Source organism: Notolepis coatsorum (genome assembly GCF_963971535.1).
Source record: "Notolepis coatsorum genome assembly, chromosome: 8".
Taxonomy (NCBI): domain Eukaryota; kingdom Metazoa; phylum Chordata; class Actinopteri; order Aulopiformes; family Paralepididae; genus Notolepis; species Notolepis coatsorum.
In genome coordinates, this window is record NC_140172.1 from 90,925,127 (window position 1) to 90,947,585 (window position 22,459).

The 22,459-nt window shown below is 40.7% G+C and overlaps 1 protein-coding gene across 3 annotated transcripts in view; it reads left to right on the plus strand.

Moving 5' to 3' along the window:
* Positions 1-2,165: 2,165 nt before the first annotated feature.
* nfrkb (nuclear factor related to kappaB binding protein) overlaps positions 2,166-22,459 on the plus strand; it is a 178,235-nt gene continuing 157,941 nt past the window's right edge. For all 3 annotated transcript variants that reach the window (XM_084320314.1, XM_084320316.1, XM_084320315.1), the window contains exons 1-2: positions 2,166-2,206; positions 4,717-4,891. In XM_084320314.1, coding sequence (XP_084176440.1) covers positions 4,766-4,891 — 126 coding nt within the window. In that variant the 5' untranslated portion in view covers positions 2,166-2,206; positions 4,717-4,765. The remainder of the gene's footprint in view (positions 2,207-4,716; positions 4,892-22,459) is intronic.

Below are 22,459 nucleotides of genomic sequence, written 5' to 3' on the forward strand. Positions count from 1 at the left end.
ATTATTGAATTGCCATTGCCCACATAGGACAGAAAAAAGTAAAATATTATAACACACCACCTCTAAGTGAGGGGAAGGTGAAGTATTCTAGTTAAGAATGAAACATGAGCAGAATGGATAAGTAATATATTCTTACCCCTAGGGGGCATTGTAGACTTATAAAACCCTGGTATAACAACAACAACAACAACAACAACAACAACATGAAACTGAGAAAAAGAAAAACAAACAAGAAAACAAACAAACACTGACTTGGTCGTACAACAAAGTTACATCAATATACACATAGTACAGCATACATATAATATAGTACATGTCCAAGTACCCAAACACACTTCTCCAATGTATATATAATAGTAGTGATTTTGTCTGAAAAACTGGAGGAAAGAGGGGGTGTCGGTACGGGATTTGAGGAGGTTGTTCATGGTGGAGAAGAGGGCATGGAGGTTGTAAGCTTCTTGGCAGCAGTGAGGACATCTTTTTGTAAGTAGAGAGGTGGAGTTTGAAGGCTTCTTGGTGGACAGTGAGTCCTCCATAACCAATACTCCACTTCATCACACAAACACACACAGAACAAATGGTATGATGACACCTAAAACAAAACTGATGAATACAGACCACTCTGTTGGTTGGTTTTTATAATGGAACCCTTGCACCTGTGACGAGGGCAATATAGGGAGGTGTAGTGGTTACGTCATTGTTGTTTCCGGCCGGTCCACCTCGCTTGAAATTGCAATGTATTTCCAATGGACACATTTGTAAATCGTCTCGTTTAAAACAAATAAAGCATGAACATTGGCATGGTGTACCTTTCTGTGTGTATTCATCCACAATCTATAGCTCGCCTCAACATGAAACAATTAATTAAGTTGAATTTTATTTCAACCAAAAATGCTTAAACAATAACGTTAGTGATAGAAGGGAACTCATTTTGTGCAAAATGGAAAGCTTGCCAATGTTCATTTGGCAGAATTATTACAATAGCCGATAATACATTTTCCCAATGATAAATCCATAAACGGGTGGACTGCGCGGGCGTTCCAAAGTGACATCAGACTACACCTCCCTATAGGGGGAGGACAGTGAAAAGACCAACCACACCACCTGGGGAATTGTACCTCAGGAAATACGGTCTTGATTGATAGTGATAAGGTACAGACTCGATACTGACACAAGACAGATGTGTTTTCAAAATAAACCAAATGTTGTCAGTAAATTGTGGCAAAAGATTTGATTTTTTTTTTACAGAACAGAGCCAGCTCCTAAATGATTAGCAGAAAAAGTGTTGTTGAAGCAGCTTTCCTGTCTGTTTTGGATAACAGAGATACAGAGATTTATAGACATGTGGTAGTTTCCACTCTTAAGTGGAAGACTCCATATATATCATTCAGCCAACATATTTATCAAGTTTCAAGTTTCAAGTTTCTTTAATAGTTGTCATACAGAAGTACAGAATACTTTCATACAAAATGCTTCTTACTGTTACGCTCCAGAGACTGTGCTAGACAAGATAGTATCAAATAACATAGTATAGCATGTAATTTAGAAGAAGAAAATGAGGTCACAGTGTTCGGTATAGACATATGTACAATGTATCACCGGTGAAAGTTATAATACTGTACAATACGGCTGGGTGGTCCTCTTTGGCGGAGTAACAAGATTTGCATTGGCATCTGTTTCTATATGAAGCCATGATTAGAGGTGTCCAAATTACATTACTTCATTGTTGGATCCGATGGTACACGAACCTGATTGGCTTACACTAAAAAAAAAGCACCCAGAGAGTGTATACTGAACTTGGTAGCCTTTGTGGAACGTCCTGCAGGGTAGTTTGAAATTAGGTACCTTAGTGCCCATGGGTTGATTTAGAGCAGGTGATCAAACAATCTGTAGGCCTACTTGTTTTGAATGTATAAAATAATTGCATTTTTTTTTAATGATCATAATTTAAATTTTCTTTTTTACAGTTTTATTTATTTATGCATTTGTACTTAGCAATTATAGCATGTATGATTATGTGAATGTAAATGCTCGACGACACTGAGTGTAATCTTCATGATACAATTTAGATTGTCCCCGGAACGTATTTTGCAGCACCCCAGATCCCTTTGCCCGGAAAGAAAAACAACTACGGACCGGAAATGGCATTCGTCTGTCGGTGAGATTATTCTTCCCGTTGGATTTTCTCGAAGCACATCACTTTCAGGTAAACTTGATTATAGTATTAGCATGGAGTGTTGTATTTAGTCTTATCTTGTGCACATTTGTCATTGCCAATGCTTTTGCATTATCTCTTTCACGCCGAGTTGTCAAAGCCCCCAAACAAGGAATTAAAGTAACGGTAGCCGTACAGTACAATGACCCGATAGCTCTGTTTGTTAGTTGTTTCCTAACTAATGAACGCCAGACAAGCCTAAACAATAAGATAAGATATTTCTGGCATGATATACGTCATACGTTGTAGTCCGTATTTTGGTGGTTAAGAGTCAGACACACTTGTGGTCAGACATTTACATTTAGTCATTTAGCTGACGCTTTTATCCAAAGTGACTTACAAATTGTGAACAAGTCAGCAAGAGGGGTACATATCTGGCAGTATACTCTGATTGATTGATTGAAAACGTTATTAACAGATTGCAGAATGGGTACAGTACAGTACAGCTCAATACATACAATTGTTAAGGGGATGCAGACCAGAGAAAGACTTTCGTCTTGTTTACATCAGGGTCCCCCATTTTCAGTTCATCATAACATTATGACATACACGACAACGACATACAGATAGACAGTACTGCTGCTACATCTATACATTTATGACATATCAGATTTGCAAATACAGTACTGTTTGTGATAACAAAAGAGTCCAGAAAAGAGATTATATACATTTGACGTAGAAACTGTACATTGGAGGGTAGGTGGGGGGGGGGGGACTTCACTGTACATTGGAGGAGGTTGGGTGGGTGGGGTGGGACACTGTACAACTGTACAAGCAAAACTGTACATTGGAATATTGACAACCATACTTGGTCATTTACTGTACATTGTGTTGGGTTAGGACATTTACAGGGGCCAGTTTCGATTTGCAGTCTCCCGTAGGTGTTCTTTGAGAGTGTTTTTGAAAGTGGGTAGTGATTCACATTCCTTTACAGCTTTGGGTAGGGCGTTCCACATTGATGTGGCCTAATTGCGAAACGTGTTTAGTCCCTTGTTTGAGCCGAATCTCGGTTTAACATGATTTGTGGAGCTCCCTCTGGTGTTGTGATCGTGGTATTCACTGACCTTTGGGAAGTATTTTGACATGTACATGGGTACCTTGGTCGTGTAGTGTATCTTGTAGACCAGGCCAGCACAGAGTCTACAATTCCCATTCCTGCCAGAGATGTGAGGATCTGATGGTTGACTAAGTTAAGTTTCTAAGTGAAGAGCCTCTGTGACTGCTATGAGGGTTTTTTGATGAGCGGGGTAACGCGCTTGTTTTAGAGTTCTCTAATAGTTCTCGAGTTCTGCAGCCGTTTGTTCTCCAGCTGGTGGCAGCAGTTCATGCTCACGGTTGTGGAGCCTGATGGCCGCTGGCACGAAGGACTGGCCGAGGCGGTTAGTGGAGTGGAGAATATTGTCTGAAAACTTGAAACGGACTTGTATGGTTCTACGTCTGATATACTTGGTTAACGAGGCTGTGCACCAATAATGTGACAATGTCTATATTCATCACTAAATATGTTTAACCTATATGTGTTTAGTGTGATTAGGACTGAACAAAATATCTACTAGCGATTATTTTGACTGATATTGTGATATGATTCACGATATCAGAGGGAATACATTTTCATTATTCATTGTGACAAATATATTGTGTGATCATGGTGCAATGTTTGCGGGGGTCTGTACAAAACAAATATGTCTGCAACCCTTTTGGCTTGTTTGTATTTCTTTAAACCAATTACAATCATCCTGAGCCCGGGCTGCAGTGATGGTGCCCTTTGCTAAATAGTGTTGCAGATCATGGAAGGGTAATAATAATAATAACTTTATTTGCATAGCAACTTTCATACAGGGGATGGCAGTTCAAAGTGATTTACATCAGTAAGAAATAAGACATAAAATCAGTTTAAAATAAGCAGCAAGAGCAAAGCTTAAAGTGGGATAAAATAATGCAGATCTATTAATCAAATCATATCAGAACCTCACGTTCCAATAGCCTTCAGTAATCTGTTACAAAACATGATAAAGGTCAGAGTATGCACCCAGTGGATAGTGGGGCGTAGAGATAAAAGTAAAAATAAGTAAAATAATAGCAAGGGTAAAATGAGCAGACATAAAAAATCACAGTTTTTCACATTCATTCAAACCTTTTTATATTTTTTATTTATACTTGTGGAAGTAGTTAGGATTAGGATCTAACATCCCAACAGGCCACCTTGTAAGACATAGAACACCAAATCATAGTTCTTCACATTAGGATCCAACATCCCAACAGGCCTCCCTGTTTATGGCTCGATTATCACACATAATATAGACAATTTTAAAATGATAAAATAGTGCAATAGTGTAGTGCTGTAGCTTTAGTGATTTTAGATCACAGGGACACAGGGTAGGAGAATTCCAACTGTAATAGTCGGCCAATGACATGATGCTTATAACCACAGGCTCATGCCGCCGATCCGGACTAGGTGTGACCGTGACTCGGTAGTGAACGGTGACTGATTTTGTCTTCAGTGTAAAAGAGCCCTCCCCCACGTCCAGAAGCGAGGGGAAGAAGAAGAGAATGGACCCCCTGAACCACATGCTGACGGACCCCCTGGACCCTGGGGAGGCGCCTGGTGGCTCAGCCACAGAGGACTGTGTGCTGGGGACGTGTCGGCTCGCCCTGCCAGTAGACCTGCTGGAGGACGTGAGTTTCAACATGACAGCATCCTATCACAGCTGTTTTTGCACACAGAAGTGTCATTTTCTGTGCCATTTTTCTACATTGTATAACACATTCAGAGCCGGCCGGATATGACCAAATTAGGGCTTGTAGGCCATAATTGGGAGGACGGGGATATCTGCGAATGCTTAAACTATATCTTAAATTATGGCTATGGGTCTAATACACCCGTCGCTTATCAATGACTTGCTTGCAGTCAACATGTACGAAACGGATAGTTTTTTCATCTGTACATTTCCGTTTTATACCGTTTTGAATACGAGTATAGTTTTGGAGATTTCTAGTAATTCCAGATAAAGACGCGATAATACCCCTTTAGTGGAATACACAAAACACGTTTAATTTTTTCGGCTGATTTATGAATAGTTTTCAAATAAACGCTAGATTATCGATAGTATATGTGTCCTTATGCACGCTAGAGAAGCGGGCTGAAAAATCGCTTATCCGTGCATTGCTCCGTGTTAACACATTGTGTGCCATAAACGGCGTAAGTCGTTATTGCCCGCCATGCGTTGAACGCCAACAGCGGCGTAAATCGTTTTTGGGATCAATATTAAATTTTTTTCGCCATGGCATTCATAATTCATCCAGCCTCCCTCCGAACTGAAGCTGCACCCTGTCTGAGATTGCAACACCTCAATACTGCCGCCTGGTGGATGGTCGGGCGAGTTACACTCACGTCAAACCGGAAGTGGCGGTCGGTGCATCGATGAAATCCCTCCGGCAGTCATATCTTGTTACGTGGATCCAGACAAACACTCGAGTGCATTTGGATCGCTTTCGAAATGCAATAATCGATATGATTTCGGCGTTTATTGCGCCATACAAACCGGAAATGGATCTAGGAGATCGGCGTCAAATAATTGGGATCGTTTTCCTCCAGTCGCATCAGCGAACGGTAAGAGGACACTAACGTTATTTTCAGCCCGATTGTCCATTTCCTTGTTTGCAATCAGTCTGATCAATATATCAACCCATACTAAATAAAGCCGTTACTGACGATCAAGGAATTATAAACGACCCCCCCCCCCTTTCCTTCACGCATGACGAAGCATAATGTATACCGATCATATACATTTGAATTTTTTAATATAGCGTGTATAGGAAAGAAACGCCAATCGATAATCTATCATATGCGTCAGGGCCTATAACTAGGGTTTTTGGAATTACAGCAGAAAAGCTTAAAAACATACTTATATTCTCGAAGGTTTAACACAACAATGTATGAATGAAAAAATATAACGTTCCCACACATCCTGAACGATAGATAATCGATGTTGAATGGGCCATAGTAATGTCAATATAGCTATAATATTTAAAAAGTTATAGCCCTGCAAAGAAGGTAAACATCTCCATTAGGGCTGGGCGATATGGCAAAAAATCATATCGCGATAACGATATGATAATGTTATCATATCACTCGATAACGATAATTATCGAAATTGTTATAAGTACATTTTTTTTTTATATATATATATATAAACAACAGATGTATGTTTATTTTGCAGCAATTATTTGTCGTTGCCGCCATCTTTAGTGTTACATCCCCTCACACTTCAGTTCTCAGGCTGCAGCTGGTTTAAAAGCGAAAGTAAACCGGCTTCTCTGCTGGCTGTGGCTCCAGGGGAGTTGAACAGTTCTGGCTCTGCTAGTTTCTTTTCTATCTTTTGGCGCTTTTTTGGTGGACAAACCACCGCACATGTGCACCGTGACTCGTGACTGGAGTCTAGCTCTGCTAGCACACATAGCCTACTGTGTACAGACTGTTTCAAACTGTATTTTAAATTAGAAAGCAAACAAAATAAGAGAAAAAGAAATCTCAATTTGGTCAGTATTGTCATTTGGACAAGCAAAGCCATTACTTTAAGTTGCAGGCAAGAAAGACAAGTCTGTCCACTGTCTCTGGTTTTAAAACTGCCCTGTTGCAGGTCAAAAAATAAATAAATTATATTTATTTTTTTCGATAATTTTTTTTCCGATATCGATTATTAAAATATATCGCAATATTTATCGTTATATCGCCCAGCCCTAATCTCCATAGGGTTACAGTGCTGGCAGACTGGGTATAATGATGGGCACAATTGGAGCGGCTGGGTAGCACAGTGGACTAAGCTAGGGCTGCCGCGGTATTGATTTTTTCCTTACCGCACAAATTAGCGAAGCCATTCAAACCGTCGCGGTAACCGTAATTTTTTTTAAATGTAATGTTAAAATAATTGGTTCCTAAATAAACTTTTCGAATGCATTTATTTTTGTAGTAGTCTATTCTTTATAGCCTCTAGTCTTACGTTAAATGTCTATCTTTTTTCCAGTGTTGTCATTAAAGAGGACGACTTTGCAGCAGGAATATTGGTTGAAAACAGCTGGCTGTTCAGCCTGTTCTTGAAACTGCTGGTCGCGACCTGCGGTAGCTAACGTTAACCAAATGCTTTGTTCAATAACCAACTAGGAATTAATTGACTGTCCTATCTATCTGCATAAAAGATAATAACGTCATGGAATCGTTTGTTCAACCCAGTGGCCAGCGAATTAACACCAGCTAAAGCTAGTGATGGATCCGGTTATTACATGCGGCTTAATCAAGAGTTAAACTGCTCACTCAGCCCTATCGTTACATTAGATAGCCAACAGTTTAATCCCCAACGTTATGTGTAGCTGGCTATCCTTCAACACATACCATAACACGCCCAGGAGTACATTTTAGCTTATTCTACCAGGTGCCGCTTTCTACCTGTTACAGATCCGAGTTTATATACCCAGCAAATAAACGGAGCTAACATGCTAACGATAACTTTGGCAACTGCGCTCAACACACGCACACGCACACACAGCTCCAGAACAGAACCAGAACTGACCTGTCCTCGCTAACCGTGACCACTCCGTCTTCTTTCGGGATCAAAACGGCAGCATTAACGGCATCCGAATGCCCTTCGAATGGGTTTCGCTTCAAGATCCATGTTTTTAGCAGATTCAAAGTGAAAACTTTCCGTAGCAGCAAAACAAGTTCTGGGTTTCGATCAGAATGTTAACTGCACAACTGCGAGTGGAAACTTTCGAACACATGGCGTGAAGAAAATAGGCTATACACAACTATAATAATAATAATGTTTTCTCTGTCTTGAGCAGGGTTAGCTTGGAACAGCTTTCTCAAGCTTCGCACCTCCAGTTTCTTTAATAGTTGTCATACAGAAGTACAGAATACTTTTATACAAAATGCTTCTTACTGTTACGCTCCAGAGACTGTGCTAGACAAGATAAGTATGAAATAAAATAAAGTAGCATGTAAAAATAGAGGTCCCAGTGTTCAGTATAGACATATGTACAATGTTCGATGCAGACTAGAAGTAACTGAGTTACCATACAATATACTATGCAATATACTAATATACAATACTATATAGTGCAAAGCAGATATGGGATGAGGTACAATTTAGGTACAATTTACAGTAAGGTGTACGAGTTGTAGTGCAAATCCTTTACCAATAAATATAAAGTGTGTTTAGGTGATCTAAAGTGTGGAGAGTGGGTGCTGCAGTGTGTTGTTTGTTTAAAGTGAGCGTGTGGATGTGTGTGCTGTGTGCATTTGATGGTTGTTGCATAGTGTTTATTGTTCGTTGAGCAGCCTGATGGCCTGGGGAATGGGGATAGAAGCTTCTTCTGAGTCTTTCTGTGCTCGCCTTGAGACTCCGGTATCGCTTGCCTGACCGCAGCAGTTCAAAGAGGCAGTTGTTCGGGTGGCTGGAGTCCTTGATGATTCTCTTAGCCTTACCCCTGCACCGCTTGTTGTAAATGTTCTGGAGGGTGGGAAGCCCCCCTCCAATTGTGCGTTCCGCTGAACGTGTCACTCTTTGTAGTCTGCTTCGGTCTTGTGCAGTGCTATTCCCAAACCAGGAGGTGATGTTGCCAGTCAGGATGCTCTCTATTGTACATGAGTAGAAGTTCTTAAGGATCTTCTGACTGACTTGGAACTTCCTTAGGCGCCTGAGGAAGTAGAGGCGTTGTCGTGCCTTCTTCACAACACTGTCAATGTGTGTGGTCCATGTCAAGTCCTCGGATATGTGGGCTCCGAGGTACTTAAAACTGTTCACTCTCTCAACCGGTGCCCCGTCGATGCTGAGGGGGCTGTAGTCCTTGACCCCCGACCTCCTAATGTCCACAATCATCTCCTTTGTTTTGCTGACGTTCAGGGAAAGTCTGTTCTCCTGGCACCATCCCGCCAGGACCTTGACCTCTTCCAGGTAGGCCCTCTCGTCGTTTGCAGAGATCAGGCCCACCACTACTGTGTCGTCAGCAAATTTGATGATTGTGTTGTTGCTCCGCTGAGCCACACAGTCATGTGTGTACAGGGAGTAGAGGAGGGGACTCAGAACACAGCCCTGTGGGGCCCCTATGTTGAGGGTGATGGATGAGGAGGTGCAGTTGCCTGCTCTCACCACCTTGGGCATGGAATGGGCTACAGGACCATATCCACTTAGACACCCCAGTCTCTCTTGGTGAATTTAAATCTGTATTACATAACTTCCTACAAGAAGAATGTCTTTGCTTTCTGTAGTCGGGTCCCAACTGCAAAACAGCAAAATTACTATATTACCCTGTATTATACTGTCATACACTTTTACTATCATGTAGACTATTCTGCTTTGTGTTTTTGTGTTTACGTGATGTATTGTATATTGTATACATACACTTTTATTATGTTCTTGTGTGATGTATCACACATTTTATTGCTGTGTGATGTATTGCAAATGTTATTGCTGTCATCTTGGCCAGGTCTCCCTTGCAAAGGAGATCTTGTATCTCAATGGGACTTCCTGGTTTAAAAAAAAAAGAAAAAGAAAATAATTTAATTGCAGGCTTTGCGATTTGCTAATTGCATCTTTTCAAATCGCGATTTCGATTTAAATTCGATTAATCGTTCAGCCCTATTCAACACCCTCTCCAGGCCGACAGTGGGGCAATGCGCGCAACAACCAGGAAGGGAATTCAATTGGGATGGGTGAAAATACAGAAAGCCCATAAAACAAAATAAAAAGAATATATACACATTATGTTCTCACAGTGCCCCAGGACATGTGTGAACTGTGAACACATGCACCACTCTCTCCTAAAGCTAGGAATTGTTGTTTACTTTATATATAGACCTTTTCTAACTTGACAACATAAACCTTCTAAATAGGCCCCTTTGTATTTCCTGTTGCTGACAGGAAATCTGTTGCTATGGAACAGCTTGAACCCATGTGTGTTTCTTGTCACTACCGCATTAGCAAACAATGCAACACAAATGTTTTAATAAAGTCTACCGTCTATTAGGGCTGAGCCCAAACGTTCGAACCTTCGTTCGTTACATTGGCATTCAAATTCTAAATCAACATTCCAATTTAAAAAAAAAATTATAAAAAAAAAGAAAAACAATATTTTTTTTAATTCATTCTGCTTTTTCTTCACAGTTGCAGATAAAGATTAGGCTACACTAATATTATAGTATTAAAAGAAACTGATGAGTTATATTCATTAACACTTTGAGTGCCATTGTGCCAACGACGAGATTTCTTGTTAGTTCATGCCAACCGCTCAGTGCCAACAAGACGAGAGATCTCGTTTTTGATAGTTTTTTTATTTTTTATTTTTTATTAGCGATTTCCATTCATATTTCATCAATCTAGCCTCACGTTACCACTGGAACTCTCTCTGAGCTCCATTGGGAAAATACTGCCCACTATCGTCTCTCCGGATGGTACTGCACCCGTTTGGATTGGATTGAATGAAACGGTTAGAGAAAAAAAAGTCCTGCTTCCACATTTTACTTGTCAGACAAGTAACCCGAGACGATCGAAGTCATTGCCGAGCCGCAGAACAGCGGAGAATGTGTGTTTCCAGTACCCAGCGTTGGATCAATAAACGCGATTGATATTTGGAATGGCGATCAGGAATTGGAATAATCTTTTTGGAGAACATCTGATCTGAGGTAAGGAATCTATTTGACCAGTCTTGGGATAATCAGAGCTTTTTTCACCTATATATCAACGTGGGCCATGTGTGTGTGTGTGCTGATCAGGAAATGGTAATCGATTTTTCAGCCCGCTTCTATAGCGTGCATAAGTACACATATACTATCGATAATCTAGCATTTATTTGAAAACGATTCATAAATAGGCAGAAAAATGACAGTTTTTTGTGTATTCCAGTATATTCCAGTAAAGGGCGATTATCACAGAATCTTCTGAATTTTTCTGGAACTTCCATAAAACGAGTGTTTTTCAAAATGGTATAAAACAGAAATGAACCGATTTATAAAAAAAAAAAAAAAAAAAAAAAAAAAAAACACTGCAAACAAGTCATTGATAAGCGACGGCCATATTATACACATAGCCATAATTTAAGATATAGTTTATGCGTTCGCAAATATGAGAGCTCTATCATTGAAGTGGGCATTGGCACGCAACGGGGTTCCGGGGCACCGCATCGCTGGCACGGAAAGTGTTAAAGAAAGTTGATTTAATCGATTTAGTTGGCTGGGGCTTCTCCCTGGGCTGGGGCTGGAAAGTTGATTTAATACAAAAAAAATACTAATTTAATCAGATGAATCACTTTATTCAAATTGAGGATTTAGTTTGAGGATATTTATATAAAAAAATAAATAAAAAAAGTATTAAAAAAATTGAAATTTTATTTTATTTTATTTGAATGAAAAACGAAGGTTAAAAACCCTGACGAAGTTCGAATCCCAAAAACAGGCTTTGGGGACAGCCTTACCGTCTATTAACACATTGGGTGCCAACAACGAGAAATCTTGTTGTTTGCCGCCATGCGTTGTGTGCCAATAACGAGAAATCTTGTTATTTAATCGTTATTTCTTTTATTAGCGATATCCATTCATTTTTCATCCATCCAGCCACACGTTATCATTGGGAATGGCTCTGAGCTCGAAAAGGGCAAATACCGCCCCCTATCGTCTCCCGGATGGTATTGCACCCATTGGAATGGAGTCGATGGGAATGCATCAGAAAAAAAAAACTCCGGGGTCCACATTTTACTTCTGAGGCATGTCACCTGAGACTAGGGATGCACCGAAAGTTTTCGTCCGAAAATTGCCAAAAATGGCCTTTCGGCTTTTGACCAAAAGAGTTTTTTCACCGAAAATATATCACCGAAACAGAAACAAACAGAAACAACCTGTAACCTAACGCGTGTTGTTGTGATGATGTCATCAAAACGCGGCTTCAGTCATTACATGCGCAACGTGAGCTCTTCAGTCCTGCGTTCTGCAGCCTGTGATAACTCCTCTTGGGACTCGGGAGTCGCGCTGTTTCTATGTAAACTCTGCGCGCAACGCGTCCAATAAATGCGTCTTTAACATGCTTTTAGAGCTGCCGCGGTATTGATGTTTTCCTTACCGCACAAATTTACGAAATATTTCCTACCGCTGCGGTTATTACCGCACAAAAAAAAAAAAAATTTGAATGCATTTTTTTTGTAGTCTACTCTTTATAGCATATAGCCTGCCTCTAGTCTAAATGTCTATCTTTAGAGGATGACTTTGCAGCATGAATATTGTTTGGGATTCGGCAAGCACGCATTCGTTATTAAAAGTGAAACACGGATTCGAAGTCTCCCCTCTGTGTCGCGGGCAGGGGTGGTAGTGGCGCGCCCGCCGGTTACCCCCCCGACCCTTTCTTCTTCTTATTATTATTATAACGTTACTACTTATGATTACAAAGGCATTTGTTTTGCAGTGGCGAATCCTTGTGGAAGCCAACGGAAGCCATGCCTCCCTATAAATTTCATATCAAATTATGAAATATGAAAAAAAAAATTAAAAAAAAATTTAAATATAATTTTTTTTTAATATAGTTTACATTCATTTTCATCTGTGCATCTGTTTTTTTTTTTTTTTTTAATGTCTCCCTCTTCTCCTTCTCACTCCCTCTAACACACTGTCAGACTGTGCTCACTACTGCAGCTAGTATAGGAGAGAGGCAGTGGGGTAGGTCTCTTCTCCAGGCTTCCAGCATTATAGAGTGAGTCCAAACTCCAAATCCGATCCTAGCCAATCAGATTCGAGCTGACTGCCACTGTGCCACACCCTAAAAGTTTAAAACGGAGCTGGGAGGAAGACGTTCAGCATATTTTCCACCGGGAGGCGGGGCAGGTCAGAAGTTCACGTTTCCACCTGACTACCTAACGTGACATCCCATTAGTAGAATAAAACTGTCTGGCGTCACTCAGTCTAGTAGTCTACTACAGTGCCATTGTAAGAAAAAACACCATAATGGCAGATCTAGATAATAATATAGTAGATTATTTAATCACTCATGATTTCACAAAGTTGCCTTTCGAAAAACAGCTAGACATAAAGCGTAAAGGAAGGCCTACACCACAGATGTGTATTGTTCAGCCAAGGGTTGGGAAGGGACAACGCAAATTTAATGCACAGAACTACACCAGAACCGAGTGGCTAACAGGTTCTGCTACCACGGGACATCTATTCTGCTGGAGCTGCCTGCTATTTGAAATTGACAGAGGACTGAACAATCCCTGGTCCACCACAGGATATGCAGACCTCGCCAATCTGACCAGGTCCATTGACCGGCACGGAAAATCGAAATCACACATCACTGCGAGCCTGAAGCTACAACTTTTTGGTAAAGTCAGGATCGACAAGGCTCTCTCCCAGGCGGCAGTGGTTAGTGTTGCAAAATTCAACACCCAAGTGACAAAAAACAGAGACATTTTGAGGAAGCTCATAACGGCTGTTACATATTTGGGGAGGCAGGAACAGGCGTTCAGGGGACACGACGAGTCGGCAACAAGCCTCAACAGAGGCAATTTTGTCGAACTAATAAATGCATTTGCGGAGTTTGACACTGCCATGGCAGAACATCTCGGGTCCTCAACGGTGTTCACGGGGATGTCATCCACCATCCAAAATGAAATAATTAAAAGCATCGCAGACGTCATACAAAGAGAGATAGATGGCGAAATCAATTCGGCACCATTTATATCTGTTCAAGTGGATGACACCACAGACATTTCATGTAAATGCCAGCTGTCGGTCATAGTACGGTATGTAAATGTTAAGGGTGTTATCTGTGAGAGGTTCTTGGGGTTTATCGACGTGAGCGCCGAGAGAAATGCAGCGGCACTCACTGCTGTTGTCATGGAAACCATAGGCAGATACAACCCAGCAGCCAAACTGATCTGTCAGACATATGATGGGGCAAGCTGTATGAGTGGGCAGCGAGGTGGTGTCCAGGCTCTTGTGAAAATCCAGTGTCCATATGCCCTCTTCATTCATTGTTATGCCCATAAATTAAATTTGGTTTTAGCTCAGGGGGTGAGCAATATCCAAGAAGTGAAAGTGTTTTTTGCAGCTGTTGACAGCTTTCATAACTTTTTTACCCGGTCATGCAAAAAAACAGCTATGCTGACCGAGGTTGACAACAGCATTCGGGTACCAGGTGGTTGTGCCACACGGTGGAATTTCAAAAGCAGAGCAGTGCATGCTATACATGAAGGCCAAAGATCACTGGATATTGTTTTTGATAGGATCATTGCTGAGCCTGGTTGGGACAACGAGTCAATCTCCCAGAGCGGTGCTCTTAAACAAAAACTGAACGAGTTCATGTTTATTTTTTTACTTGGGGTTTTCCAGGCCATTTTTGGCATAACAGAACCACTGTTTCAGGCTCTACAGAGCAAGTCTCTGGATGTGAGGAATGCCTGTGTACGAGTGCAGAGTACACAAGATGCTTTGAAGGCTATACGAAGTACCACAAAGTTCCAAGCGATATATGACTACACTGTCCAGACAGTAGGACATGAAGACCAAAGACGGAAAAGATGTCGCCGTGGATGGGATGACTATGAGTCAGGACTCAACCCTCACGCTGACAACAACCCAGGCCCCCAGGACCATTACAGGCGACTGTACTATGAAGTGATCGATGGAATCACACTTCACATGGGAGAGAGATTTGCAGATATGAAGAACCTGCTCTTTTTCCGTCTCGTGGACCACAACCTATTCCCCATGTTCTTCCAGGAGTTTCCTGCCGGGGATTTCACACAGCTGCTCCAGGCCTACCCAAAGATCTTTGATGACCAGAGGATAAAAAATGAGTTACAGGTTGTCTATGCTGATGCCTCCTTCCACAAACCACCAGGTGAGCTGCTGCAATCACTTGTTAAAGATGAACTGTTCAACTCCTTACCCGAGATATGCAAACTCCTGAAACTGATGCTCACCATTCCCGTGACAAGTACATCAGCTGAAAGGTCCTTCTCCTGTCTGAAACGTGTCAAAACCTACCTACGCAACAGCTGTGGACAAGACAGACTCACACATTTGGCCAAAATGTCGATGGAAGCGTCTGTGCTGCATGAACTAAAGACCCGTGAAGTGTTCTATGAGAGAGTTATTGACTGTTTTGCCAACATGAAGGAGAGAAGGATACCATTCCTCTACAAATAGGATGGGTGAGTGATTACCTTTTAAATTAAAAACACACACACACCTGTAACAGACATATAAAATCAGTTTTTTACATTAGGATCTATAACATCCCAACAGGCCACCTTGTTTATGGTTTGATTCAGCTTTAAAAATAGACAATAATAAAAAGAGTAAGATAGAATAGACAGAGTAAAATAGTGCAGTGCAATAAGTAGTAGAATAGAATAGACACGAAATTAGCACATAAAGTGCAGACATATAAAATCAGTTTTTTACATTAGGATCTATAACATCCCAACAGGCCACCTTGTTTATGGTTTGATTCAACTTTAAAAATAGACAATAATAAAAAGAGTAAGATAGAATAGACAGAGTAAAATAGTGCAGTGCAATAAGTAGTAGAATAGAATAGACACGAAATGAGCACATAAAGTGCAGACATATAAAAACATTTTTTTTACAGTGAAAGACGGCGGAAGCCACCATGCAAGGTGCCACCCTGCTCATCGACTGATCGACAGCAATTAGGGGTTACGTGTCTTGCTCAAGGACACTTATTAGACACGTTGCCCGGGAGCAGGAATCAAATTGAGAACCTCTGGATTACCAGATGACTGATCTACCTGCTGAGCTACTGTATATATGTATATTTATGTAAATTGACTGTAAAATGACTGTACATTGGAGGTGAACTGTTATCCATATCCCTTCACTGTGGATTACAAGTGTGCCTTATCATCAACTGGTGGATGGCAGTCTACTAGTTGTGCCTAGTCCGTCTCAAAATCCATTAGGAGAAACCACACAGGACAGGGATTTGTTGGGATTCAGTGATTGAATGACTGACGAAATGAATGGATAATTTTGTCTGGGTAGAGATTTTCTTGTGGAAACCATAATGACAAATGTTATGGCATATACACTACTGTAGGTCCCTTAATTCATCCTGCCTTATCAAACATAATTGATGATGTAGCAGGACATGACAAATAAAATTTTGTTGGTACATTTCCAGTAGGCTATATCTGTTTCTTTGCCTGCTCGAGGACAAGAGCATAGCACATATTGTCACCATATGTATTAGTATGCAAAACCATACATGCCTTTGATTAAAATCTTTTAATTACCAAAATAAAAAGTTCCAACATTCCCAAATACAAAGACCAGACCTTGCACTGCCTTTCAAGGGAAAGTGCAACCTGCTCAGCTACTGTGGTTATGATTGTATGGGACATCTTTTCTGTAATAGCAGCAATGTTGACTTGTTGTGAGTACAGTACAGTAGTGCTTGATGTTTTTAATGAGCAGGAAATGGGAGGAGGAATTGGAGGAAACTGGATTATGTATGTCAGGATCAAGGAAGGAAGGGGAACAACATGTCAAACCTAGTGCCAGAGGCATATTGTCATGCTCCGTTTCTCCAAGATGGACAAACGCTTCAAGCAAACCAATGCAGTTAGAACACATTTCAAACCATTTAAAAACAGTAAAACACAATTCTTTAGTAATCAACTAACTCAATCCAAGGAGGGACATTTCAAGAAGACAGGGTTGTAGGGAGCAAGTGAGTTATCCTTTGTGCTCTTAATTGTTCTGATTGTCTCATGTGATGTTTCTGTATTTATGAACGCACTATGACACTTGTGAATGTAACATCTCGACGACACTGTAGACTGTACATGAGTTTAACTACTCAGTGTATTTATTTATCGAGTATAAATACAGATTGAATGAAAGTCTATACTGTTCAGTTAAACTGGTGGCCTAAGTCTATACTGTTCATTTTAATGCTTGTCCAACCTCCTCTTGCCAAGTTATTGAATGTAATGTTCCAGAGTACTATTGACCTATATATATTATGCTAGTGAGTTTGAGAAAATTTGATTTTGCTGCTGTTTTTGTTCTGATGTTACCAGAAGCTGTTGTAACAATGTTCAGAAGTCATTTGTTTTTATTGTGATTTCATTGTGACTGCCGTCGTGCTGCCTGTCACTGAAATAAATATGTTTGGAAAGTCAGAAATGGTCATTTTCATCTAAAGGAGAGTACAGATTAAGGGAATGATGCGATCTGAAAAGTCAGTGTAGTAGTAAGGCTACACATCGTCTCCATCTGGTGGTAAGCCTACGGTACTTCATAGTGCTAGTACATTTATGTGGAACCGCGTCTATTAGTTCACTTCTGCCATAGCAAGCTACCTTCGTAATAAAAATAATGTAATATATTTGACAGCACAGAGTGACAGACAGCAATGCAAATGTGACCTTGCATCAATAGGGTCCAGCTGCAGACTCGGAGCCTCGAGGTCCAGATTGGTACTTCCGGCGGCCACAGGACTAATGCGGAAGTATCTCGAAGTACGTCTGACGTAATAGTCCTGTGGCAGTACTATGCGGAAGTATCTCGAAGTACGTCTGACGTATCTCGAATTACGTCTGACGTTTCTCTACGTTAGCTAAGCGAACATTAAACGTTGTATTCATAAAATAATATAAAATCAGCAGCATGGGGAGGGCCGGGGGGAGGGGAGGTACAGGTAGTAGAAGACATAGAGGTACAGGTCACATAATTATAGTACAGTGGAGAAGTAAAAATGGAATAAAAAGGCAGTGTAAACAATATACAATATTATTAACTCTAATAATAACACGCCTCGCGGGCTCATTATAATACGAGAGCCGTGGGTCTGCATTGTATAGAGCGGATCCCCCGGCCGTATTCAAGCGCTGGAGCGCTTTGCGATGGATCAAACTGTATTAATATAGTAGTAATAATAGTAGTTGGCTAGTTGCGCGCTTCTGGCCACCTCCCGCAGTGCGCGCATACACACATACTGTCTGTAGCTATACAGTACGTGCAAATCGCACAGGTTGCCTCATCTCATCTGGCTCTGCAAATAGATCTAGAGTCTGAATATCATATAATAGCCTGCTGATGATCTCTCTCTCGAGTCAAATCCATTCTGAGAACGGAATGCAGTGCCCGCGACGAGGGTCTTGATTGATTGAGAGAGTGATGGGTCGGTCATGAGCGACTCGTTCATAAGAGCCGAGTCATTGCCGTGAGCGTGAGTCGCATCGCTCACGTCTGGCAATGAGTCGGTTCACGCGCCCCCCCCCCCCCCCCCCCCCCCCCCCGGCATGCACAACAGACACACACAATGAACTCAACGGATATCGTCGATCGGGGGCTCAACTAGAGTCTGACACGTTTCTATGATAAACTGAATGAATAGACAGACATTGACACAGACAACTGAATGAATAGCATACTACTTATTTGGTTGTATAGGAGTCGAGTGGCGCTAATGAGTGTCTTTTGTCAAACAACAGTAGTCTATGAATAGGCTATGCTAACGTAACGTGATGCAAATATGCAATTGATCACTTGGCATGCTAACTGGGAGCATCACCTTGATACAAGCATTCCACCTTGCTTCTCCATCAAATGGCTTAATGAAGTCCTGAACTCAACGGATATCGATATTTTTTACTTCACTTTGAAATATTATAGTGAAATATTTTGCAATGTTGTCGCAATTATCTTGTTGAAATCCTCCAACAGGCTCTTTTTTGTAAGTTGACTGGTTTGCACACCAATAATACAGTGCAATAATAGAATAGTAGAATAGATAGTAAAATGATGCAATAGAATGGCCAGAGTAAAATAGTGCTACAGTACAATCAACAGTCAGCGGGGTGTATTAGAAGGCTATGGTGAAGAGGTACGTTTTTAGCTTATTTCTGAAAATATTAAGAGATCTAGCTTCCCTAATGTCCATAGGTAGTGTGTTCCATAACTTTGGTGCATAGTTAGCAAAGGCTGCATCCCTGATTTTCATCTAACATTGTAGATGATCGCAATGTTTATCCTTTGTATATAAGGAGGAGGACCTTGAAATCAATTCTAAATGTTACCGATGATTACTGATGTAAACAGGGGGATCCTGATGTCTGCATCCCCTTAACAATTGTATGTATAATTGTATGTAATTGTATAACATCGGCCACATTTTTTTCGCGCTCGCGCTGCGCGCTCGGGCTTCATATTTTGGTTTACGCAACTTCCTCCGGAAGTGTCAATGATCCGTGAGCCGTGAGTCGCTTCCGTGAATCGGTTCATTGCGGTGAGCGTGTATCGAATCGCTCACTCACTGAAATGATCCGTTTGGCACATCACTCTGGTGTCTGGTGGATGTAAACAAAACGACACTTCGCTGGACTACTTCCGGTTCCGGATTAACAAAACAGGTTGTCAAAATAAATCGAGACCATGGAATAGTAGTTAGCTGTATGTTTACACTTGAAATGTGTATTTTTATTTAGTGTGCATTTTAATTTGGTCACAATATTATTTGGCTTAAATATATATATATATATTAAAAAAAAAAAAAAAATCTATAAAAAAAAATTTTATATAAAAAAAATTGGCTTCCCCAGATATTTTACCCACGCGACGCCACTGTTGTTTTGTGGCATTAACGTTATATAGTTACACGTTCAATAACATCAGCGTATTTACCGGACCATAGCAAGGCAAGCGTTACTCAATTCATATCTCAATTCCTTTCTTTGCTCAGAGCGTGCCGAGTTGTACCCATTCTGCGGTCTGTTAATAAAGTTTTCAATCAGACAAGTTAGTGATGCACCGATGTGAAAATTGTGGCCGATACCGATAACCGATATTAATATTGCTGTTCTGGCCGATACCGATATTTACCGATGTCGATATCTCTGTATAGAAAACACTTTTTTATGATAATCAAATAAAGAGCTATTTTCCAAAACGCATAATTTTTTTTACTTTTGTAACTTATTTTCAGAAATGACTGATATTTTGAAACTATTTAAGGCCAAAACATGTAAAAAGAAGAAGAAAAAGATAATGTTTTTTTTTTTTTTTTTTTTATTAATATCGGCCCTATCTTGATACCGGACCGATACCGATGTGTAAAAAAACGGCCATATTGGCCGATATTATATCGGCGGCCGATATATCGTGCATCACTAAGACAAGTGTATAGAACGAAGGGCTTTTATTATAACATTTCGTTGCAGTAAAATCATTATGCCTCGTTCCCTGAGGAGCGACGGTAATCCACTCCGGTCTCCGGTGGGAGCTAACGTATTAGCCGTGTTGTGACTGTGAGCTCTGATCAATGGCTGACATTCAGGAAGTAAAAGCACTGCAAGACGCTCCAACGTGTGACGCGTATCTCTTCTGACCAATCGGTGGTCTGCAGTGTTTCATGTGACTTTTCTGGTACCCAATAGGGTTGCTTGGAACCTCGACAGAGAAGTAGGGTATATCTGCAGAGCCGCAAGCCCAACGAGAGCAGGGTACTTTATTATTATTATAAAAAACAGCGGTGATGCGGTATTCAGCCCAACTCTGCGGTGGGCATGATGTAACATCGATACCGCGGTTATACCGATACCGCGGCAGCTCTACATGCTTTATATCCTTATTTACTATATGCCCGTCGCGGTTAATCACTGAGTGATCTAATATGCATATTCTTCAGAGCAAGAGGGGGAGGGATTGTGTTTCTCACATTGACGCTGTCTGTCGTTGATAATATAATCTGAAGAGCATTATTATTATTATCATTCTCGAGAATACACGTCGCGCGTCTACTGTGCCAAAGTCAAGAGAGCACATTCATCTGGGGACTAGAAAGGTGCGCTCAGTAGAGCACAGATGTCCGCCATGGCGGCAGCCACACATGTCTTCTCTCTCTCTCTCTCTCTCTCTCTCTCTCTCTCTCTCTCTCTCTCTCTCTCTCTCTCTCTGATTGATTGAAAACTTTATTAACAGATTGCAGAATGGGTACAATACAGTACAGAGAGAAACACTGTACAACTGTACAAGCAAAGCTGTACATTGGAATATTGACAACCATACTAGGTAATTTACTGTACATTGGAGGGGGCACTTTTATATAAAATGCTTACTGTAGCCACTACAGTAACATCATTAAGTCTCCCTCTCATGTGTGCAGATCTTTATGCAGTTTTAAAGCACATTGGCTTTGTTCTGAATGCACTTTGTAGTTATCCTACAGAGAAAAGAAAATGCACTTGACTTGGAATTAATGTACTGTATGCATTCAGAAGTGCTGAATAAATGTTTTATGGACCCATAATAGTGATTATTTATTATTTAAGTTAAGTTTTGCCATAATCATATATTTTTCCATAATCAGGTAGCTGAACAACATTGGTAATTTTTTTTTTTTTTTTTTTTTTTTTTTTTTTTAAACAAACACATAAACAAACATGACAACACACGATTAGATATACAAGCATTGTAAAACAGTGTACATCAGTTAACTCATCGTTTGGATAAATGTCTTATACAAGATATACCCCTAATATAATACCTGCTATCTATTCCCCTACACACATATGCTCTTGCTCGCACCCCCCGCCCTGGACCCCCCCATGGATAATCCATCCATTATCCTTCGCTCCTAACCAGACACTACCATTAAATGCTAGCTTTTATTCTCTCCACCACTTCTAACCACATTGTCAATTTGGATTCATTGAGACCCAAAATTCTTGCTGTAGATATTTCTAGATAAATCACATCAAGATATGTAAGAATCCAGACCTTTCGGCACATTTTTTCCAGTTGAAACCATCGTGATGCTATCAGGTTTTTAGCCACTGTAATACCAGATAAAACCAATCTCTTTTGTTGTATAGGTACTGCATATTCAAAAACATCATTCAGCAGTAATATAGAGGGGTGTACAGGTATATTCAGAATTAAGAGATTTGATAATTGCTGGGTCACTTCTTCCCAGAATATCTTAACTGGTGGGCAGTCCCAATACATGTGCATAAATGTCCCCTTGTCCCCATTTGTACATAAGGAGCATTTGGAGTCTTGTTTAAGACCCATTCTGTTCAGTCTTATAGGAGTCAACTGTCAAGTATGTCCTATGAATATAGTTAAGATTGATTTGTTGATGGTCCGGGTTCCTTGATGCAAGTCGAACATTTGCCCAGGCTTCTTGCCAATCAAAATCTTTTTCTAGGTCTGGTATATCCCTCCTCCAAACAGAGTCTAGG